This window comes from Salmo salar, chromosome 14, assembly GCF_965601325.2.
Source record: "Salmo salar chromosome 14, fSalSal1, whole genome shotgun sequence".
In the NCBI taxonomy this organism is placed as follows: domain Eukaryota; kingdom Metazoa; phylum Chordata; class Actinopteri; order Salmoniformes; family Salmonidae; genus Salmo; species Salmo salar.
The window spans coordinates 18,991,175-19,016,822 of record NC_138304.1 but is presented as its reverse complement, the minus strand read 5'-3'; the positions used below and the strand labels follow the sequence as shown (position 1 = coordinate 19,016,822).

Here is a 25,648-nt window from a genome sequence, read left to right as displayed (position 1 = left end):
ATCAGGTATTTGATAGACACCTCAGAAGCAGGAAGAGGGCACTCAGGTTCATGCCCCAGATATAAGGAAATAAGACTGACATAATGCAGCACAAAAATCTGCCCTCAATTATTAGAAACGGCATCAGAATTTAGGCCAAGTTCTTTTCTCCGTAACTTAATTCCAGCTCAATCCTATAAAAACTGAAATTGCACTGTCTATTTAAATCAAACACACGTCAGAGAAGTAGGAATGTGAGCTCTTCACTGATGACAGGCTTGTTAAATATTCTCTCTTTCTCTAGGCCTCCTTTATCATGTAGAACAATAGCTTTCAGAATAGCTATAAAAGGGACAATTTATTTTCTACGCCAAACAACAAGCTGGAGACAATTAAAACAACATATCAAATATTTCCAGTAGTCATATGATGTCAACATGACACAATCTCCTTCATAGTGTTTTGACCATGAGGGAGACCTCTCTGAACTCCACACAGCTGGATGACGTTGTACCTGAATCAGTATTCACATTGTATTAGCTGATCCTAGGTCTGTACTCACTGGTGTCCTGAAAGTCTACATCGTTGCCATTGAAAGCGTTTCTGAGGCGATTGGTCATGATCTTGAGCTGCATGATCTGTTGGCGTATAGTCATGTCTGGCTTGGTGATGTCGATCTCTACCTCAGGGTTGTTGATCTGACTAGCCAGGCCGTCACCCATCACCTCTGGAAGGTACCTGGGAGACAAGGAGAGAGGGTGACTGGCGGGCACTCAAATACACACACACACTCACACATGCACGCACGCACACACGCAGAGACACCTGAAAGCATGCACACTGACTCACACATATACACACACATGCATACAGTATACTGTATACACACACATATAGCATGCTTGCGCGCATACACACACAGACGTGGTTTAAGGTCATACCTGGCACGAGCCATCCCGTTCCAGCACTTGTCGTCACCCTGGGCCCTGGTGGCCACCCTGTCACTGCAAAGGGTGCTGGGTAACGAGACCCAGTAGGACTGCATGTCCCTCAGCCTTCTCGACACGTCAGAAACCTGGGGACCATGACATTATGTCATTAGTACATACAGTAGAAAAATGTTTTGCAATGGAAAATGAAAACGAACATTTCTTATTGGACAAGTTCAGGTAGACCCTCCCTGTTTCAGTCCCTTTTCTTTCATTTGGTGCCTAATGAAAACAACCTGTGTACTGGAAACTGCTATCAAAAGCTATTCAATATCAAGTTTGTTCAAGCATTTACATTTTCTGCAGGCAGCTTCTGTACTGGCAACAAACAACAACAAACAGTTGGTTTATTGTAGGAAAACAATGGTTGTTTCCATTCCCTCACATTTGATATGCATCTGACTCACTGCATTCTTGACTGTAGCTTTGCTATTTATGCATTCTTCACAGAGTAAAAATAAACATGACTAAACAGGAACAGTATCATATCTCAAGTGACTGAGAAATGAGAGCGAGAACGAGAGAGAGAGAGAGAGAGAGAGAGAGAACGCTATCGACAGTATCACTGACCAGTTTCTCCAGTCTGGCCCCAGAGGTTGGGCTGTCCTGCACTGTAACCTTCCCCCTCTTCTTCACCTCCTCCAACCCATTGTTGCTGGTTCCTCCCTCCCTCAGGTTCCCACAAGCCTGAAACACCTGAGAATAGAGAGAACGGGAGAGAAAGGGGAGAGTAAGAAAGAGAGAAAGAGAGAATAGAGGGAGAAAGTGAGAAAAATATTCAGTTTAATATTTAGGGACAAAAACTACAAAGTCAAAATGACAGTTGAACTCAACCTTCAGCATCGTAATGAAACTTTCTCCTCTAAACCCTTACTCTCCAGCACTGAAACTTCACCTTCTGAATGGAAAACTCTAAACCCAGTACTTAGCCACCTTAAACATGACGGAACAATACAGAATTGTGTGTGATCTCTTTAACATCTCACACAACACAAACACACAACACTTACAGTAGTTAAAACTACTAGTCCTAACGCACTACTTACAGTAGTTAGCTCTACTAGCACTACTACTCTAGCACTACTTACAGTAGTTAAAACTACTAGCCCTAACGCACTACTTACAGTATTTAGCGCTACTAGCACTATGTACAGGAGTTAGTAGTACTAGCACTACGTACAGTAGTTAGTAGTACTAGCACTACGTACAGTAGTTAAAACTACTAGCCCTAACGCACTACTTACAGTAGTTAAAACTACTAGCCCTAACACACTACTTACAGTAGTTAGCACTACTAGCACTACTACTCTAGCGCTACTTACAGTAGTTAAAACTACTAGTCCTAATGCACGACTTACAGTAGTTAAAACTACTAGCCCTAACGCACTACTTACAGTAGTTAAAACTACTAGCACTACTACTCTAGCACTACTTACAGTAGTTAAAACTACTAGCCCTAACGCATTACTTACAGTAGTTAGCACTACTAGCACTATGTACAGTAGCTAGTAGTACTAGCACTACGTACAGTAGTTAGTAGTACTAGCACTAGCCCTACTTACAATAGTTAGTACTACTAGCCCTGCTTACAATAGTTAGTAGTACTAGCACTACTTACAGTAGTTAGCACTACTAGCACTACTTACAGTAGTTAGCACTACTAGCACTACTTACAGTAGTTAGCACTACTAGCACTACTTACAGTAGTTAGCACTACTAGCCTGCTTACAGTAGTTAGCACTACTAGCACTATGTACAGTAGCTAGTAGTACTAGCACTACGTACAGTAGTTAGTAGTACTAGCACTAGCCCTACTTACAATAGTTAGTACTACTAGCCCTGCTTACAATAGTTAGTAGTACTAGCACTACTTACAGTAGTTAGCACTACTAGCACTACTTACAGTAGTTAGCACTACTAGCACTACTTACAGTAGTTAGCACTACTAGCCTGCTTACAGTAGTTAGCACTACTGGCACTACTACCGTAGCACTACTTACAGTAGTTAGCACTACTAGCCCTGCTTATAGTAGTTAGCACTACTGGCCCTACTACCATAGCACTACTTACAGTAGTTAGCACTACTAGCACTACTTACTGTAGTTAGCACAACTAGCACTACTAGCCCTGCTTACAGTGGTTAGCACTACTAGCACTACTACTGTAGCACTACTTACAATAGTTAGCACTACTAGCCCTGCTTACAATAGTTAGCACTACTAGCACTACTTACAGTAGTTAGCACTACTAGCACTACTAACAGTAGTTAGCACTACTAGCACCACATACAATAGTTAGCACTACTAGCACTACTTACAGTAGTTAGCACTACTAGCTCTACTTACAGTAGTTAGCACTACTAGCACTACTTACAGTAGTTAGCACTACTAGCACTACTTACAGTAGTTAGCACTACTAGCACTACTTACAGTAGTTAGCACTACTAGCACTACTTACAGTAGTTAGCACTACTAGCACTACTTACAGTAGTTAGCACTACTTAGCACCATTACAGTAATTAGCACTACTAGCACTACTTACAGTAGTTAGCACTACATAGCACCATTTACAGAAAATAGCACGACTAGCACTACTTACAGTAGTTAGCACTACTTAGCACCATTTACAGTAATTGGCACTACATTTTAGTCATTTTAGCAGACGCTCTTATCCAGAGCGACTTACAGTAGTGAATGCATACATTTCATACAATTTCATACATTTTACTTGCACTACTTACAGTAGTTAGCACTACGTAGCATCACTTACAGTAGTTAACACTACTAGCCCTGCTTACAGTAGTTAGCACTACTAGCACTACTACTGTAGCACTACTTACAGTAATTAGCACTACAAGCACTACTTACAATAGTTAGCACTACTTACAATAGTTAGCACTACTTAGCACCACTTACGGTAGTTAGCACTACTAGCACCACTTACAGTAGTTAGCACTACTGGCACTACTTACAGTAGTTAGCACTACTAGCACTACTACTGTAGACCTACTTACAGTAGTTTGCACTACTAGCCCTGCTTACAGTAGTTAGCACTACTAGCACTACTACTGTAGACCTACTTACAGTAGTTAGCACTACTAATCACCACTTACGGTAGTTAGCACTACTAGAACTACTTAGCACGCCTTACAGTAGTTAGCACTACTAGAACTACGTACAGTAGTTAGCACTACTCGAACTACTTAGCACGCCTTACAGTAGTTAGCACTACTAGAACTACGTACAGTAGTTAGCACTACTAGCACTACGTACAGTAGTTAGCACTACTAGAACTACTTAGCACACCTTACAGTAGTTAGCACTACTAGAACTACGTACAGTAGTTATCACTACTAGCACTACGTACAGTAGTTAGCACTACTAGAACTACTTAGCACGCCTTACAGTAGTTAGCACTACTAGAACTACGTACAGTAGTTAGCACTACTAGCACTACTTATAGTAGTTAGCACTACTAGCACTACTTATAGTAGTTAGCACTACTAGCACTACTTACAGTAGTTAGCACTACTAGCACTACTTACAGTAGTTAGCACTACTAGCACCACGTACAGTAGTTAGCACTACTAGAACTACTTAGCACTACGTACAGTAGTTAGCATTACTAGCACTACGTACAGTAGTTAGCACTACTAGAACTACTTAGCACGCCTTACAGTAGTTAGCACTACTAGAACTACGTACAGTAGTTAGCACTACTAGAACTACTTAGCACGCCTTACAGTAGTTAGCACTACTAGCACTACTTACAGTAGTTAGCACTACTAGCACCACGTACAGTAGTTAGCACTACTAGCACCACGTACAGTAGTTAGCACTACTAGCACCATGTACAGTAGTTAGCGCTACTAGCACCACGTACAGTAGTTAGCGCTACTAGCACCACATACAGTAGTTAGCACTACTAGCACCACGTACACTAGTTAGCACTACTAGCACCACGTACAGTAGTTAGCACTACTAGCACCACGTACAGTAGTTAGCACTACTAGCACCACGTACAGTAGTTAGCACAACTAGCACCACGTACAGTAGTTAGCACAACTAGCACCACGTACAGTAGTTAGCACTACTAGCACCACGTACAGTAGTTAGCACTACTAGCACTACGTACAGTAGTTAGCACTACTAGAACTACTTAGCACGCCTTACAGTAGTTAGCACTACTAGCACTACTTACAGTAGTTAGCACAACTAGCACCACGTACAGTAGTTAGCACTACTTAGCACCATTTACAGTAGTTAGCACTACTAGCACTACTTACAGTAGTTAGCACTACTAGCACTACGTACAGTAGTTAGCACTACTAGCACCACGTACAGCAGTTAGCACTACTAGCACCACGTACAGTAGTTAGCACTACTAGCACCACGTACAGCAGTTAGCACTACTAGCACCACGTACAGTAGTTAGCACTACTAGAACTACTTAGCACGCCTTACAGTAGTTAGCACTACTAGAACTACTTAGCACGCCTTACAGTAGTTAGCACTACTTACAACGCCAGAGGACTCAGATTTAACATCATATAGTAACCTAAGAATTTCAATGCCAAGAACACACACACCTCCTATGCTCCTTCAGACTTAAGTGAAACTGTCCTCTTGTTTAGTCTGTTTTGGATAGCTCTGAGGCTCTCTGCCTCTCCTGCGTAAATAACTGTTCTATAAAACACACACACACACACACACACACACACACACACACACACACACACACACACACACACACACACACACACACACACACACACACACACACACACACACACACACACACACACACACCTCTAAGATATATGGTACCAACCTGAGGTAGAAGGTGCCCCTACTCACAAATTTGTCCTACTCCCAATCCTAACTGTAACTCTGTTGACACGTGATAACTAATGAAAGCAGAGCAGCTGCAATAGCAGTAGTTGCATATTGAAACACTTTATGAATCAAACTGACTTTCTAGATCTGGTAGGACAAATAAGCCTATACATCATCTATAGAAGACTGTTAATAAGCAGGTGAAGCTGTCCATAGACACTGATCTCAGGTCAGTTGATTTCCTCCCTAGTGGTTAAGGTTAGAATCATGTAATCTGATCCTTGCTGGTGTTGTGAAGGCTAGTCTGCCAAATCTGGCCTCGACACCTGCGCAGTACAGAGAAGCCTTTGTTCCCCAACACTATTTACATATTTTCCCAGCTTCACTAAATAAAAAATTAAGATTTCATGGCTCCTTATGCTTTTTAACAGGCACATAAAAGTGGTGCTCGTACACCATTAAAAGGAGAAGTTAATGGTTGGCCTTGAGACTGTGTTATGAGTCCCTGTTCAGGTATGTGGAACATTATTACATTAAATCAGAACAGGTATTCAACATCAGGCTCTGAATATGTGATATGGCTATGAGCCCTGATCAACACCGTATAAGTGTGATCGGTAATAATATTATAAAGTGTGGACTGGCGGTAGTATATCTGTAAGTGTGTGTGTGTGTGCGTGTGTGTGGGTGTTTTGTGTGTGAGTGTGCGTGTTTTGTGTGTGAGTGTGCGTGTGTGAGTGTGCGTGTGTTGACTGCTGTACTGACCTTGGTGTTAAAGGTGTCTATGTTGTCCATCATGGTGGTGATAGCCTCTGAGATGCGCTTGGGGAGAGAGAGGAACACCACATTCACGCTGGATGCACCCTCAAACCTGTTAGCCACCTGCAGCATGGCATCTACAGAGATGGGGGGGAATACAATATTAAAATGTGAATGCATGCTTATAGGCATTAAATGAAATGAGTGTGCAAATGTGTGTGTGTGTGTGTGTGTGTGTGTGTGTGTGTGTGTGTGTGTGTGTGTGTGTGTGTGTGTGTGTGTGTGTGTGTGTGTGTCGTGCGTGTGTGTCTATATGTCTCACCAGCCAGGTTTCTCCACTCTGTGTCCAGGTCGGCGTGGTTGGCGAGGCAGCCCTTCAGCACGTTTGCACAGTAGTTGGCACAGGGCCTGGCAGAGGGCACGCCACGGCAGTGGCGACAGTACGTCATCTTCATGATGGCACGCACACACTCTGGGCTCAGGGGCACCTGGGAGAGGAAGCACACAACAAAACAGATGATACATACAGTACCAGTCAAAGGTTTGGACACACCTACTCATTGAAAAGTTGTTCTTGCACTTCAATGAACAGGTGTGCCTTGTTAAAAGTTTGTGGAATTTGTTTCCTTCTTAATGCATTAGAGCCAATCAGTTGTGTTGTGACAAGGTAGGGGGGTATACAGAATATAGCCCTCATTGGTAAAAGACCAAGTCCATATTATGGCAAGAACAGCTCAAATAAGCAAAGAGAAATGACAGTCCGTCATTACTTTAAGACAGGAAGGTCAGTTAATCTGGAAAATTTCAAGAACTCTTCAAGTGCAGTCGCAAAAACCATCAAGCGCTATGATGAAACTGTCTCTCATGAGGACTGCCACAGGAAAAGAAGACCCAGAGGTACGTCTGCTGCAGAGGATAAGTTCATTAGAGTTAACTACCTCAGATTGCAGCCCAAATAAATGCTTCACAGAGTTCAAGTAACAGACACATCTCAACATCAACTGTTCAGAGGAGACTGCGTGAATCAGACCTTCATGGTCAAATTGCTGCAAAGAAACCACTACTAAAGGAAACCAATAAGAAGAAGAGACTTGCTTGGGCCAAGAAACATGAGCAATGGAGATTAGACCGGTGGAAATCTGTCCTTTAGTATGATGAGTCCAAATTTGAGATTTCTGGTTCCAACCGCCGTGTCTTTGTGAGACGCAGAGGAGTTCAACGGATGACCTCTGCATGTGTGCTTCCCACCGTGAAGCATGGAGGAGGTGTGATGGTGTTTTGCTGGTGACACTGTCAGCGATTTATTTAGAATTCAAGGCACACTTAACCAGCATGGCTACCACAGCATTCTGCAGCGATACGCCATCCCATCTGGTTTGCGCTTAGTGGGACTCTCATTTGTTTTTCAACAGGACAATGACCCAACACACTTTTGACTGGTACTGTATATCATAAATACCTCTCAATATTAATGCATACAGTACGCTCAATTGAGGTACTTTACACGGTGTAGGGAAGACACAAATGCCCCTGTGAGCATTGACAAATCAGAGGCAGAAACAGCCTGGCATCCAGGCTAAATACAGACAACATTTTTCCCTTCAATCATGAAATGAATGTCCCTGTGAGTTCTTATGGTTTTCTTTTCATACAAAACCTTGACCGTTCCAACACCTCTATGAGCAATAGCATATGTTCCAATGACAAACAAGACTGATAGAAATACATCAGGCCCTTCAGTGACTGTCCCTGCCATTCCAACGGTTACTACTGCTTCTGCCACTACTACAATAGTTCCATTATCGTCATTTACTATCATGGGACCTGAGATATGTGGAAAGGAGAACAGCTTAAGATCCTGTGAACGCGTTTCCTTGGCGATGGGCGAACAAACGACACACACACACACACACACACACACACACACACACCACACACACACACACACACACACACACACACACACACACACACACACACACACACACACACACACACACACACACACACACACACACACACACACACACACAATACAGAGGGAGGTCACTTCCCATGGCCATCCTTTTACGCTAGCGCCACGCTTGTAGGTTTTAGTCAACCTGGTTACCGTGGAAACCGATCAGCCGAGAGAATGAGCTTTTTTCCCCCTGCATGACACATCCGTCTTCACTTTCCACCAGATCCCTCCATCCTTCTTTTCTTCCGCCTCTCTCTCTCGCTATCCCACTGGGCTGTTCCCTCAGGAAAGGGCCTTGGTGCATTATAACTGAAACTGGGTTAATACCAGTAAGCCCTGCTAGCAAGAGAGCCCCGGCTACGCATACAAAACTCCAGAATAAGTGTGTGTGTATCTGTGTGAGAGGGAGACTGAGAGCTCAGCTCGGAATACCAAACTCTTCTTAGCTGACATCTGGGGCGGTGTGATGCTTTTCCTGGAAACCGCCACCCTTGTCATACCAAAGTCAGACAAAGCCTAGATAGCAGAAACATGCAGACATTCGCTAACAGTATCCAATGTTAAAGACAAATGAACATGGTCTCAGGACCACCGACAGAAGCCTCTTCCTCTAATGATACCAGACAGTGACGGCGCTGATGAGCTAGGTTCCTTATCTACTAATTATAATGGGATTGTTAACCTGCTATTGATATCGTACCAGGAGACAGTTCACTTTACATCCATAGACTGTTGATGATATTGATGTTGACAGCAGGCAGTGACTATCTATTGATTAGGAAACAGTCAATATGAATCAATGGGAATGCAGGGTTCTGGTGATGACATGAAATAGTGTTTGTTTCACATCCTGACTCTACAGCACGCCCCCGCGTCCCCCCTCCCCTCCTCCTTTACTCCTTTTCTCCTCCGCTCGTTAGGCAAAAGAATGAGTCAGGCAATCACTGTTTTGATGAGAGAGAGAGACATTTTTTGGGGGGGTGGAAAGACATATATGGAGCCCGAAGAAAAGAGTTGAAAAAAAGAAGGTTCCAGAAAGCAAACGGAGAGACGGGAGAGAGAACATGAAGAACTAGAGTCAGGGAGTAGACACAAAGGAAGAGACAGAATATTTGAAAGGAAGGAATTTTCCTTCATTTGAGTTAATATTATCATCCTGCACACATTCAATGAAGTGAGGGCTTTATAGCACGACTGCAGCCAGAGAAGCCCATTATCGTCACTGTCTGATGGAAAACTCTTATCTCCAAAACAGAAACTTTTCAGGAAATGGACAAATATTTTCCCATTACAGAACATACAATTCTGAAACGGCAGAAGCTATTTTCAATACATTTTCTTGGTCCTAGAGTCTTGCAATATTCAGAGTACATGGAAGGGGGCTTTCAATAAATGTTTTAAAAAAAATGTCAACTGTCAAAGATGAGAGGTTTTCATTAGACAGCGATGCTATACTGTTAGCCTGATCCCAGATCTGTTTGTGCTGTCTTGTCAACTCCTTTTCATTCATTGTCATGCCAAACAATGAGGCAATGAGAGGGACACAAACAAATCTGGGTTCATGCTAGCATACTGTAGCTCCGACATCCCAAACCATAGACAATAGGCTTAATGGAGTGAGCAAATCATCCATGCCCTGATTGCTTGAGGTTAATGCTCACAGTTTCCCTCCCTGTAATTATTTGGATGCACACCAAGCAGAGAAAGAGAAAGAGAGAGAGAGAGAGAGAGAGAGAGAGAGAGAGAGAGAGAGAGAGAGAGAGCGAGAGAGAGAGAGAGAGAGATGCTGGGCCTGGCTAACTGATACAGACACAAACTACACAGTTCTACACACTGACCTTACACTAATTAGGTAACCTTTGGAGAATTGTGAATTAAGAGCAAGTGTGTGTGTGTGTGTGTGTGTGTGTGTGTGTGTGTGCGCGCGCGCCAATGACATTATCAGTACTACATGTAAACAGTACATTATTCAACCTTACCACTGTGACCCTGACTACACTACATCTCCATATACTGTATACATGTCAGAGAGTTCCTGGGAATAGGGTGGCCTCTCTCTCTCTCTCTCTCTCATTGTGTAATTAATGAAGATATATGAGTAGCCTCTTCCCACTGCGTTAGACGTACTAGACTCCAAGCCTCGTAGTGATATATGTGGCGCGTGCTGTGGCCTACTTCCTACTGTACTGTACCATCAGGACAGAGAGTGTCCCTGAAAACTGGTGGTGATGTTGGAAGCTAGGGAATACCACAGGGAGGAGAGAGAACTACCTCTGAGCAAAAACGTTTCTCTCTTTATCTCTCTCTCTCTCAGTTTCTCCCATCCTTTATCTGTACACACACACACACACACACACACACACACACACACACACACACCACACACACACACACACACACACACACACACACCACACACACACACACACACACACACACACACACACACACACACACACACACACACACACACACACACACACACCTGCAGGCGGTTGGAAAGGAGAGGCACCATAAAGTACAGCCCTGGGCTCAGGCAATCAGCTCCTGCTACAGCAGTTAATGTCAACGCACCCATGAGAAATGGCCCCCTCCACACACAAGACAAGAGTAAGGTTAAAATCAGAGCACTACTACTGAGAAATATCCGCTCTTCTGTAGGGGGTCAATATTGATGCGACGGTGAAAAATGTCCCCCCGACACGTATAGTGCAAGGGGAGTGTTAAAATCAGCGCACCAACGACATTTGTTGATATTACCGCAATAGGGAAAGGTACAGTTCACACTCTCCTATTCTGAAGTAAGGAAAGTGCAGGGTTATTAAATTGTTATTAGGCTTTTATAAACTGTTCGAGGTCATCTCTTTGCAACAGTCATGAGGAGGTGTAGCCTACTAAAAGTGTGTTCACTACTATATAATTGTCCTCTCCATAAGGCAAGGTGAGGGTTAATAGTATTGTGCTGATGTGAAGGTTAGCGTGTTAGCGTGATGCATCTCTCTCAGCCTCAGTTTCTCTGTGTGTCCCTATAGAAGGGATAAGATATGCAGCCCACACAGAGGGACCTTCGGATAACTCAATTAAGCGCACAACGTAGCATTGCCTAGCTGCAAGCATAAGGGAATAAAGCCTAGAATTACCGTGGCCACAGGTAGCGAAGCCTAGCGAAGCTTAGCGAAGCCTAGCGAAGCGAAGCCGCGAGCATAAGGGAATAAGGCCCAGAATTACCATGGCCACAGCTAGCGTAGTGTAGCCTAGCGTAGCCGGGGGAATAAGGGAAAGCATGGCAGAAGTTAGCCTCGCCATGCCACAGGCATACTGTAAGTGGGCATTAGAGTTAGCATGGGCTTAAGGGAATAAGGCCAGGCATTAGCATGGCAACAGTTAGTGTAGCCTAGCCTAGCAGGGGAACAAGGAATAGTATTAGCATGGGCAGACAGCCAGACACGCTAAGCTGGCATTTCTATTTATGACGTATGCCCTGTGGATCCACTCTCCAGACCTGCCAGGCTGGACTACAGAGCACTGCCAGCCCGCAGGGTGTCAGGCTGATAAGCAGTTGCTAGCTATCTCACCCCCACACACCTATTCTACCTATTCCCCTCCCTTCTCCTCCTCTCCCCCCGAGCTGCTTGATCTGATCCATATTCCCTGAGTGTAGCCGTGTTGCTGCTGCCGAAGGACATTGAGCGATGTGTCCATTAAATGACATTGGCTGGGAAAAATGCGTAAGTAATTAGTGCGGCTTTTACAAATTACAAAATGTCATCCCTGCACTAATGCCAGGGCGCAGGGCAACCGCTGCTATTCTCAATGAGGTCAGGGAGTATTCTGGCACGCATTAACACAGGCACACAGACAGTACTCTGGGATACAGTGTGATTTGATGGCAGGGGAGGGGGGGAGAGAAGGTGTACATCTCACAGTGATCTCTTGTCACAGCCAAGGTCAACATGTGTGTACATGAGTGTCCCTTTCACTCCGACTCTCTCTCATTCGCTCTTTCCTCCCCACCTCATCTAAAACCCTCTCTACCCTCTCTTTCTCTCTCCGTTTCCCTTTCTCCTATCCACACAATCCCCCACAATCCCAATTACAGTCTGATTGGAACTACAGGGAGGAGAGCGAGAGGGGGGTGGGGAGCGTACCCATATCCCAGCATGCCATCTGGCATTCTGCTCAGCCCGCTGCCTCCCTGGCTGGTCCAATCAGACTCGAAACTCCACATAATGCATAAATCTCCCCTTTCTCCTCCTCACCTTCCTCTCTGCTCCATTCCTCTACTCTCCACTCATCCTCTCCTACCTTCCCTTCCTCTACCTCAGGTAGTAGCTCCATTGACATTGTCCAGAGCTGTGGCTCACTCTCTCCCTTCTCTCCTGTGGACACTGTATGTGTGAACGACCTAGTGTTCTTCTCTTAGATTTCTCCCTCCTCTGATGCGCTGTAACTCTATCAGATATTAATTGGCCAGTAATGAGACGCACAGCCCTATTTATAGGCTGTTAATGGGCCCCGTGACTGAGTGTGTTTACCGCACACTGTTCTAGAGAAGCAGTATAGAGCCGCTGGAGAACTACTGTACACAGTGTGACGCACAGCGCTACAAAGGTCTGGAGCCACAGACAGCATGACAAGACAAAATAAATGCAGGATGCTGTAGGATTCGTGGAGGATTTGAGACATCCATTTAGCTGCTTGTAGTGTGGAAGAAGAGGCACCGTAGCATTAGTTTGGTAGAATGTTTCTCAAAACTTATCTCAAAGCACCAAATACTTGGTGTATAAAGTGCCAGATTGATTGATGTACAGTAGGTTTAATTGACAGGATGAGAGAGCGACAGCGACAGCGGAGAGAGAGAGAGAGAGAGAGAGAGAGAGAGAGGAGAGAGAGAGAGAGAGAGAGAGAAAAAAAGACAAAGATAAAGATAAGAGGGAGAAAGATGGTCTGTCTTACTTGTGACACCTTGCGAACAACCTCCCCGCTGATCACCAGTCCCTGGACAAAGGAGCGTGCCGCCACAAATGTACGCGTCACCTTCAACTTGAGGTCGCGGGGGGTGTCACCAAAGGGTCGCAGCGTCTCCGACTGCTTGGACACACACTCCAGGTAGTCATCACCTACAATCAAAATAACTTTATTGGTTAAACACCCTTCATACATCCCTCATAATGATAGCTAAAGCAATATAACAACCTCACATAGTTAAGAATAAAAGTTGAAAGCAAACAAGATGAAAATCATGACAATATTTACCAGGGTTGAGGTAATTCAATTTCAACGCAAGAGTTTGTGGGGCAAAAAATAGAGAGTGAACAAATGTGAACAATGACGAAGGCCAGTGATAGACGCCAGCCTGGCATGTTCATACAATTTGGCATTTTCTGGATGGATGGCTGTATATTTGCATCTCATAGGAGAGAGTCACACCTTCGCCGTGGCAATCTCGGGAAACAGACGTTCCCACAGAAGTCCTTGGGGTCATTGGCACTAGGAGAGTTGTGATGACTGATGAAAACTCGAACAAATTAAATTCATGTTACCGTGTGAATTCAATTGTAGTGTTGGGTTGTTCTTAACTGACTTGCCTGGTTAAATAAAAAGGTTAAATAAAAGTCTTAGCTTATTGGTGATAGTCACTTATTCAGAGTAGTTTGTCATGTATCGGGTATTTCATGTACACTGTAATTGTTTGAGTGTCAATTCTTTTGGGACTAATACATTCTATTAGTAAATGCATTCCTCCTTCCACAGAGTAATTACTTGATTGGCTATATGCCTTTAATTTGATAGTTGTTAATTATCTACCCTACACACATAGCACATGCTTGGGTACCAACTTAACATCCCTGAGCTGCTTGCCGCAATAAATTCATGCTGGAACATTGGTCGCCAGGATTAGCCATTTGTACCAAACCTCTTAATAATTGCATAACGGTGCAAGACATGTTCATTATAGTCATACTGAGTCACTGATGCAATTATTCGCTATCTTGCTAGATCCTCCAGAGACGCACAAGGCCTGTTGCATTTATTCACATAACATTGGAGTCAGATCGATGAAATCATTTTATTATTATTCTACTTAATGTTTGGATAAGTTGGGAAAAAAAGCCGCATTTATTTTCAATTGAGATTTTAAAAGTGAAATATTTCAAAGATCATATTTAAGTTCAATGTGTAATGTTTACGTTACCTATGAGGTATTGTCCGTTGGCTCCCTTGAACAGCCTCTCCAGCAGGCGGGCCCAGAACTCGTTGAGCGCCTCCTCTATGTTGATGTTGGAGCCGCGGTAGTACCGTCTCAGCTCCGTGTACAGCTCAGTGAACACGCGGGTGTTCTGGGTGTACAGGAAACCCAGCACCGGGGGGTAGGACTCTTGCAGGACAACCTCAGAACGGTTCAGCAGCTCCAGGAGGTAATCTGGAATGTGACAGGAAACAGGAAGTGTAAAACAGGAAGTCCAATCTGGTGGGATTACATTTAGAGTTTAGTAGACACTTATCCAGAGCAACTAGGATTAAGTGCCTTGCTCAAGGGCACATTGATAGATTTTTTTACTTAGTCATCTTGGGGATTCAAACCAGAAACATTTTGGTTACTGGCCCAATGCTCTAAACAATTAGGCCAGTGGTTCTCAACCTTGGTCATGGGGACACAAAGGGGGCACATTTTAGTTTTTGCCCTAGCACTACACACCTGATTCAAGTCATCAAAGCCTTTTGATGAGTTGATCATTTGAATCAGCTGTGTAGTGCTAGGGCAAAAACTAAAATGTGCCCCCCTTTGGGTCCCCAGGACCAGGATTGAGAACCAGTGAACTAGGCTACTAGCCGTCCTAGTAGGAGGATTTAGATAGTGAAGTCTGTAGAGAACATAGACTGCCTTTCAGGCAGTGGTAGTGCTTTACATTGTTGTGCATAGCTTTAGTGGTTCTTAGCTGAGCTGTTGATTGATGTTTTCCTCCTTGTTCTTCTTCTGTTTTCTCTCTCACCCTCTTTACATGACAGTCATCTCTTCACAGGGGGTTTGGAAGCCAAGTAAATGCAAAAAATGAAAGGGTATAATTTCCCTTTTATGTGTTTTTTTCTGAATCCTCCTTGCGACAAACAACAGTAGGACATAGGTCAGTCTCAAAGAGCGGTGTTGCCTATGATACAGCTCCCTGCCGTTTAATGTAGTTTAGCTGTGAGGACTGGGGCTCTGCACCGACTTCCCAGAAACTTTACACCAGTTATCTCTCTGCGTCTCATGGCTTTGAACTGCGTATGAAAGATGCCACAGAGATGAACCCGGAGAGGAAGTGTTTAAATGTATTCTCTGGATGAGGATAGGATGTGCAGTGGAAGATACTGTTGCCAAACACATAAAACACAATGAGTGGGATACAGAGACAGTAGAAAAAACCCAGTCAGAGGCACAGAGCATAAACTGGCACCAACAGACACAGGCACATACAGGCCTGCAGAGACACACACAAACAAAAGCAGAGAGCAACATCAACAGCAGACAAACCCAGTCCTGCTGGAATGGGACTCTCCAATCTGTCAGTACCATGGCTCTGACCAAAACCACGCTACACAATAACAGGCTGCGCTGCGACTGCACTGTTCAAGAATATGTTTTCATTGCATCGTCTTTAATGCGTGTGCGTGCGTCTGACTGTGTCTTTTTCTTTGAAGGCATTCTTATCTCCTCCGGCCCGCCATACACCCTAGATGGGGAGCAGCTGAGGAGAGGAATCACTGAGCCTCTATGAAACCCCCAAGTATGGGTTAGAGAATTCCCTTAGCTCAGCAGTATTGTCTCTCTCTGTGTGTGTCTCTCTCTGTCTTTCTCTCTCCCTCTCTATTATATATGCAGTTGAAGTCAGAAGTTTACATACACCTTAGCCAAATACATTTCAACTCAAGTTTTCACAATTCCTGACATTTATTCCTAGTAAAAATCCCCTGTCTTAGGTCAGTTAGGATCACCACTTTATTTTAAGAATGTGAAATGTCAGAATAATAGTAGAGAGAATTATTTATTTCAGCTTTTATTTCTTTCATCACATTCCCAGTGGGTCAGAAGTTTACATGCACTCAATTAGTATTTGGTAGCATTGCCTTTAAATTGTTTAACTTGGGTCAAACGTTTCGGGTAGCCTTCCATAAGCTTCCCACAATAAGTTGGGTGAATTTTGACTCATTCCTCCTGACAGAGCTGGTGTAACTGAGTCAGGTTTGTAGGCCTCCTTGCTCGCACACACTTTTTCAGTTCTGCCCACAAATTTTCTATAGGATTGAGGTCAGAGCTTTGTGATGGCCACTCCAATACCTTGACTTTGTTGTCCTTAAGTCATTTTGCCACAACTTTGGAAGTGTGCTTGGGGTCATTGTACATTTGGAAGACCCATTTGCGACCAAGCTTTAACTTCCTGACTGATGTCTTGAGATGTTGCTTCAATATATCCACATAATTTTCCTCCTCATGATGCCATCTATTTTGTGAAGTGCACCAGTCCCTCCTGCAGCAAAGCACCCCCACAACATGATGCTGCCACCCCCGTGCTTCACGGTTAGGATGGTGTTCTTCGGCTTGCAGCCTCCCACAACTCGTCTGTCCTTGTCAAGGATGGGCTATTGCAGCAGACGACCACACAGGGTTCCACTCATATCAGCTAAAAACAAGAAGAAGTGGCTCCAGTGGGCACATGATGACCAACACCGGACAACTGAGGAGTGGAAAAACATTGCCTCACCAATAGTAATGTTTTGTTCTCTCTCTCACTCTCTCTGTCACTCACCACCGTTAGATTGTGGTCCCTATGGGGTCAAACACACACACACACACGCAGCAAACATTCACCACACACATCCAGTACACACGCAGACACACTGCCTGAAGATGATACGACAGTGTTGAATAAATGACAGAATATAACGGTAATCATTGCTCAGCGTTATCTAAGCATGGCCTTGTCTTATGATGTGTCACTATTCTCCTATAGTCCTACTCATTATTACTAACCATTAAAGGGGGCAAAACGTATATTTTTGGGAATATGTGCTTTCTACTGTTTCGCTGGGGAATGATTACGAAACATTACAAAAACAAAGTATCCTCATTAAAGCCAACACTACCAGTAAACACAACAGACAGAAATAATGGCCAGAGGCGAACAGAGTGTTTACTGGAAGTCTTTACTGCTAATGGGCTTTGTTATGGGGACATTTCAGGGCTAGCTAGGAGACTAAGTTTAGCTTTTTAAGGCAATGCAAACGTTGCTGTATAACGCAACTGATGTGTAGCGGATTCTAAGCTAGCAGTAAGCATCGCTAAAGGCTCTTGTTTTGAATTCAACCAAATGCCTACACAGTGGGACAGGTGGGCGACTGAGGGTGAGACACAGACACCGCGAGAAGACCTACAATACCAACATACTGTATCCCCAGCAGCTACCTGAACGCTCAGGGCAAAACAACACAAAAAGGCCTGATATTCCAGGCCTTTCTGAGCAGAGCAAAGTGCTTGGTCGCTGTGTTTCTGACTGGATGACAGATCGTTCCCCTGCCACCTGACCAAATGCCAGTCAGACGGACTTCTCCAGAACTCTGCGTCTGTTAGGATTAGCCGGGAGTGCCGCTCTGCTGTCACACACAGGCAGGGACGCAGGACCCACACACTCACATAGATGCGCACACACGTACAAATCAAAATGTAAATACTTTAAAAAAAAATCTAAATCAAATACTTATTTCCCTCATTAAAATGTAAATCATTTTATAACATTTTTGACATGCGTTTTCAGGATTTTTTTTGTTGTTATTCTGTCTCTCACTGTTCAAATAAACCTACCATTAAAATGATAGACTGATCCTTTCTTTGTAAGTGGGCAAACGTACAAAATCAGCAGGGGATCATATACTTTTCCCCCCCACTGTAGCTTTCAAATAGGCACATTCATCTCTTCTCCTCTCCCCTGTAACTCTTCCCCGGGTCCTTAGTGTACAAGAGAAAGTAGTGCACTATGTTGTCAACTCCTCCCCGGGTCCTTAGTGTACAAGAATTTTCTGCAAATATACCTGGTAAAATAATGGTACTTAAACAACTCTAAGGAGGCCCCTATAAAATCTGTGATTTTCCCCCTGCAAATTCTGTTTTATATTTTCACAAATGACGTTCTCAGTTTTACTTTTCAATCTTAAAATTCCAATTGTTCATAGAGAAACAACAGAAATGTGATGTTCTGAGTCCATGTCTATGCTTAAATCACATCAGAAGACTTTTGATTGTTGATTGTAATTCCCCTTTAATTGCACATCTAGCAAGTGAGGAATGTGCATCTACCGTGCCGGTCCAGTGATGGTTCGGTACTGCTGCTGCTCATTTCATGGCAAAGTTACCAAATAACAAATAATAGATACAAATGATAGACTTACTCATGAAATACTTCTGCCAGGTAAGCCTACTTTGCAGGTAACATTTAAGGTTTTGGGGATAGCAGTTCTGTCAACCCAAAAGACGGTTATCACATCAACTGGCTTCACACAGAGTGAGAGACAAAGGCGCGTACCACACAGACATACAGGGGAAATATTGTTGGAAATGAATTGGCAGATATTGTGTTAGGTTTGGCTTTTTAAGCCAATAGTGGCTGACCAGGGGTGGGATAACGGCAATGTTGCGTTGATTAGATAGCAGCTGGGAGCTTGGCTGTGTCTGATACTTGTGAGATTTGTTTATGACAGTTTTGTGGTAGAACACGTGAAGATTCCATGCACTTTCTGAATTGTTTGGCGAGCTCCTCATAGGTGGCCTACGAGACCTGTTGGAGACCCCTGTCCTAGAGTAAACAGTACTGTCAGCCTGTGACGAGCAGACTGTTGCTGGGGGCTACACTGTTCTCTTAGCTGGCTTGGAACACACACTGGCTAAAATAGAAAAAGACAGGACAGCCATGCTTTGGCTCAAAGTCATGTATATTTTTTATACAACAGAGTAAATAGCAGTCAGATAATACATGGTATCCCTTCAGATAAGATTTACACATAGGTATGTCAGAAATCCTAGACATTTCCTTCCAGAACAGGGCGAGTGTTTAGTACTCTCCTACTGTTCCATAGGGCAGCCAGTCCCCAGCCAGTGCCCTTCAGCCCTGGTGACTAATGACCATCATTAACATGACACAGTGTGTGCGTGCCTGGGCACGAACATGTGTGTGTGTATGACCTTGCTCTTCCATTTTCTTTCTAAGGGACCCCAGAGGGACCACAATCTAGCCCTCCAACTCCCCTTCATCCCCCTCTCAACCTTTCCCACTCCACCTCTCCCTCATCAGCACCATGACCTCCGGGGGTGGGGGGAGGAGGGGGGGTTGAGGGATAATCATCCCCAGTGACAGAGCACCAGGTTGTGGTGACCAGAGGGATAGGAGAGGGCCTACAGGTGGCTGTAGGTGCTGTAAAGCTATATGCTGCTCTATACTGTGCATATGCTAACACAATAACCCAGGTATAATGTACTATTAGGAATATTCTTTCACATGCATATAATAACCCACACTTCTACCTGCTCACACACTTCTACATCTAGGCCAATTCAGCCTCTCATTCAGGTTTTGTACGCACTTTGTGATTTAGCGCCATTTGCTGCCCATATCATGTATGGCACCTAGTTAATCGTATTTCTTCTATGGTACTTTGTTCTGCGGCGCTGTAAAACAGGAAGCAGGAAGTGTTTCGTTTGATTAAGCACATTTGTCAGGCCAGCAATGGACTCATGATTATATGCCATCCTTTTATGCCTGTGTAAGCATGGCTTGTGAATATTAAAATGTTTAATTAGCCATTCATCTAATTATATTAGGAAGTATTTTGCATTTTTAATGCTTAGAACATTGTGATTATATACCTTTACCTTTACCTTTACTTTATTTGGCGCTAGCAATTCCTGTTATGTATAGAGAGCTGGTCGGGACAATGCTTTCGTACTGTATCTATCTTTTCGGGTTCACTCCGTATTCATTGACTTCCCGTATGACTTCAATAAACCACTGGAGGTAGGAGGCTATTTTCTGACCCATGTCGTTTGGCTGGCTGTCTAATTTTGGTTGGAAACATCTCAAGGAGGACAGTACACTGCAGATTGAGGACCTTTTTGATGAAGAATGTGTTCTTCTATGATCCTGTTTTGTATTTTGTAGTTGATGTGTATCTTTGTAATTTTTGTAATCTTTACAAAAGAGGCCTTGGTCTCAACATGACTCCCTGTCAAAGTAAAGGTTAAATATATTCTCTCTCTCTCACACACACACACACACACACACACACACACACACACACACACACACACACACACACACACACACACACACACACACACACACACACACACACACACACACACACACACACACACACACACACACACACACACACACACACACACACACACACCTTGCATCCCACTGCAGGTTTGCCTCTGAAGCTAAGCACGGTTGGTCCTGGTCGGTCCTTGGATGGAAGATCAGATGCTGCTGGAAGTGGTGTTGCAGGGCCAGTAGGAGGCACCCTTTCCTCTGGTTTAAAATAAAATATCCCAATGCCCCAGGGAAGTGATTGGGGACATTGCCCTGTGTAGGGTGCCGTCCTTTCGGATGGGACGCTGAACGGGTGTCCTGACTCTCTGTGTTCAGTAAAGATCCCATGGCACTTATTGTAAGAGTAGGGGTGTTAACCCTGGTGTCCTGGCTAAATTCCCAATCTGGCCCCTAATCAACCCCAGCTTCCAACTGGCTCATTCATTCCCCCTCCTCTCCCCAGTAACTATTCCCCAGGTCATTGTTGTAAATGAGAATGTGTTCTCAGTCAACTTAGCTGTTGAAAGGAAAGAGGGGTTGAAACCAGGATTAACCCGTGAAGGGCCCATTTCTACAGTGTTCCAATGGCCATCGAAGGGGAGCATTTGCCCACTGAAGTCGCTTACAACGCCGAACTGCAGTCAGTTCAAGACCCTGGTGAGGACGATGAGCACGGAGATGAGCTTCCATGAGGTAGTTTATGACAGTTTGTACAGAAATTCTTTGGTTGTGCAAACCCACAGTTTTATCAGCTGTCAGGGTGGCTCGTCTCAGACCATCACGCAGGTGAAGAAGCCGGATGTGGAGGTTCTGGTGTGGTTACATATGGTCTACGGTTTTGAGGCTGGTTGGATGTACTGCCAACATTTCTAAAACAACATTGGAGGTGGCATCTGGTAGAGAAATGGACATTCAGCTCTGGTGGACATTCCTGCAGTCAGCCTGCCAATTCCACACTCCCTCAAAACTTGAGACATCATTGGCATTGTGTTGTGTGACAAAACACATTTTAGAGTAGCCTTATATTGTCCCCAGCACGAGGTGCACCTGTGTAACGATCATTCTGTTTAATCAGCTTCTTGGTATGCCACACCTGACAGGTGGATGGATTATCTTGGCAAAGGATGAATGCTCAATAACATGAAAGTAACCAAATTTGTCTGCAAAATTTGAGAGAAATAAGCTTTTTATGCGTTTGGAAAATGTCTGGGATATTTTTATTTCAGCTCATGAAACATGGGACCAACAATTTACATGTTGCGTTTCTATTTTTGTTCAGTATACAGTACCGTTCAAAAGTTTGGGGTCACTTACAAATGTCCTTGTTTTTGAAAGAAAAGCATACTTTTTTGTCCATTACAATAACATCAAATTGATCAGAAATACAGTGTAGACATTGTTAATGGTGTAAATGACTATTGTAGCTGGAAATGGCAGATTTTTTTATGGAAGATCTACATAGTCATACAGAGGCCCATTATCAGCAACCATCACTCCTGTGTTCCAATGGCACGTTGTGTTAGCTAATCCAAGTTCATCATTTTAAAAGGCTAATTGATCATTTGAAAACCCTTTTGCAATTATCTTAGCACAGCTGAAAACTGTGGTGCTGATTAAAGAAGCAATAAAACGGGCCTTCTTTAGACTAGTTGAGTATCTGGAGAATCAGTATTTGTGGGTACGATTACAGGCTCAAAATGGCCAGAAACAAAGAACTTTCTTCTGAAACTCGTCAGTATATTCTTGTTCTGAGAAATTAAGGCTATTCCATGCGAGAAATTGCCAAGAAACTGAAGATCTCGTACAACGCTGTGTACTACTCCCTTCATAGAACAGCGCAAACTGGCTCTAACCAGAATAGAAAGAGGAGTGGGAGGCCCCGGTGCACAACTGAGCAAGAGGAGAAGTACATTAGAGTGTCTAGTTTGAGAAACAGATGCCTCACAACTGGCAGCTTCATTAAATAGTAGCCGCAAAACACCAGTCTCAATGTCAAGAGTGAAGAGGCGACTTCGGGATGCTGGTGTATAAGGAGCATCAGCATTTGTGGGTTCGATTACAGGCTCAAAATGGCCAGAAACAAAGACTTTCTTCTGAAACAATGTCTACACTGTATTTCTGGTCAATTTGATGTTATTTTAATGGACAAAAAAAATTGCTTTTCTTTCAAAAACAAGGACATTTCTAAGTGACCCCAAACTTTGGAACGGTAGTGTAACTCCAACTCCCTCTCTCTGTTTGAAATATTCACCCTTCATACCTGACTACTGGAAACCATATACTCAATACCAGCCACTTTGCATAGTCCACTAAAACATGCACCCATGGACACACACACACACACACACACACACACACACACACACACACACACACACACACACACACACACACACACACACACACACACACACACACACACACACACACACACACACACACACACACACACACACAGTGTTCTCAGTAGTTTATGCTCTCTATCTTTGGCCATAATCCTGTTGATTCTCTCGTTCTCTCCTCCATTCCGTTCTCTCTCCTCTCACCCCTCACAAGATAAGCCCTGGTATTGATGTGGGATTCGGTGCCTTTGTGTTTAAGAGTTGATGTTGATCCTCCTCCCACTACCAATTACTCCTACTGGAAGCTTACTGGGCCTACCCTGTACCTCCTCTGCTCATTGCAGGCTGATCCTGAATCAGTTTCTCCCTCAGAGGGCTTACTGTGGCCTGGCTACAAACAACTGATCTTGAATCAGGTTCTGACACAGGGGGCTCAGTGTACTGCACCACTGCTATTCATCCTAATGATCCTGGATTACTGTCCCCCACAGGAGCCTTATACATAGTGATCCTGATGTGATCACTCACCACTCTGACCTGATGATACCGTATGACATTACTACCACCAGAGCTATATCCAGAGGGGTGTGTGCGTGCGTGCGTGTGCGTGTGCGTGCGTGCGTGCGTGCGTGCGTGCGTGCGTGCGTGCGTGTGTGTGTGTGTGTGTGTGTTATGTGTGTAACCTTGAGTGAAAATAGGACAGCACAAGGCATGATATCCTCCTGGGTCATTCTCAGGTCATTCTCAGGATAAGAAACAGACTAGCTGTATCTGTTGTTAGGCCCTTCTCCTGACTCTGTCCTATACAGAACACCACTAATGAGGGTAATCTGACACCTCTGCATCTCACAAAACACGTACAGATGTAGAATCATCATTGGATCACCCTGTTGCAGGGGAACTTTCCTGCAACGCAGGACATTTAAAACGTATAGTGTATTTGAGGTTTAAAAAGGCTTCTGAACTTTGTGATTTCCAGTTAAACATTTCAGACTAGGTTTTCCCTTACAACATTTTCTTCAAACCCTACAAAAATATCCATGAATTATAATCCACATAATAATTCAAATTTCCTGTTGCTGCAGGATTGCTTTCCCGCTGTAGCAAACAGGCATACACATTTGCACACACATACAGACACACACACACACACACACACACACACACACACACACACACACACACACACACACACACACACACACACACACACACACACACACACACACACACACACACACACAGTAATAGCTCTGTATGGTTCTGGACACGAATAGCCTGTGTATTAATTTGTGGTGAGGCAGGAAATGGAGAGACACAGAGGGAGAGAGAGATAAATGGAGAGAGGGAGGAGGAGTGAACTGTCGAGGCCTCGGCGCCAATGTATCCCGTCCTCCTAATTGCATTTGTCTAGTTTGACAAGTGAATGATCAGATTAACAGTATGCTCCTTGGCTGAGGGAAGGAGGGAGGGAGATGGTGTGAGTGAGTCAGTGAGGAGATCGAGGGAAGAGAGGAGGAGGGAGAGTTGGATTGGATACATGTGGTTACTTTAGGCCTGGCTAGCTTGGCCATTCATTGATGACCCAGCCCCAGTCCCCTCAACAGCAGATTGTTCTAGGCCCTTCCTCTATGGCTGTCCACCTCTCTCTCCCTCTCTCCCTCTCTCTCTCTCTCTCTCTCTCTCTCTCTTTCTCTCGCTTGCTCCCTCCCTCTTTCCCTCTCTCTCCCTCTTTTTTCTTATTACTCCGGGCACTCCAACAAATTTACTCTGGGCTTTGGTTGGGCCAAAAAAAGAGTCCAAGAGTAACCTATTCTGTTACAAAACACTCCATCACAACAGCCTACCATAATGACCCTTGATGCTTCAACGCCCTCATAATTCTATCAAATCATACATCTCAATGTGTCTCAACTACCTCCAGCTGTATATTCCCATTGCCCAAACAATGGACCACATTCCCAAGGCCATAGTCAGACAGTGGAAGAGGATGTTGTGGTGAGAGACGGAGAGAGATAAATAGAGAGAGAGAGAGAGAGAGAGAGAGAGAGAGAGAGACACAACAGAGGGATGTTAGCCTGCAGACATCAGTTGATGAATGGTGTCTCTCAGCGTGTGTGTGTGTGTGTCTGTTTAATATAGTGGTCTTTAATGGCATCTAAATGCTTCTTAAGGGGCCGTTGCACTCCTCGGCTTATGGCGCTAACCGCACCGCTGATAAGTGTTGTGATAGATGGAGAGCTGTTCGGACACACCACACTCCGATGCCTCAGTCTCTCTCTCTCTCAAACTATGTTTCTGTGTGTCTCTGTCTCTCTCTCTCAAACTATGTTTCTCTGTCTCGCTCTCTCTTTCTCATGCACTATTTACCCTCTATCCACTCCCTCCTCTTTTTTTCATCTGTTTTCCCCTCCTCCACTCCCTCCTTCTTTCACTGTCC

At 44.1% G+C, this 25,648-nt stretch overlaps 1 protein-coding gene across 1 annotated transcript in view; it reads right to left on the bottom strand.

The window, feature by feature from the left end:
* The window catches only part of LOC106568852 (glypican-1), a 110,254-nt gene that overhangs the window by 3,953 nt on the left and 80,653 nt on the right, over positions 1-25,648 (bottom strand). The window contains exons 4-10 of the mRNA XM_014139581.3: positions 14,719-14,946; positions 13,479-13,642; positions 6,885-7,050; positions 6,569-6,699; positions 1,539-1,664; positions 921-1,054; positions 542-717 (exon numbers count right to left, since the gene is read on the bottom strand). Coding sequence (XP_013995056.1) covers positions 542-717; positions 921-1,054; positions 1,539-1,664; positions 6,569-6,699; positions 6,885-7,050; positions 13,479-13,642; positions 14,719-14,946 — 1,125 coding nt within the window. The remainder of the gene's footprint in view (positions 1-541; positions 718-920; positions 1,055-1,538; positions 1,665-6,568; positions 6,700-6,884; positions 7,051-13,478; positions 13,643-14,718; positions 14,947-25,648) is intronic.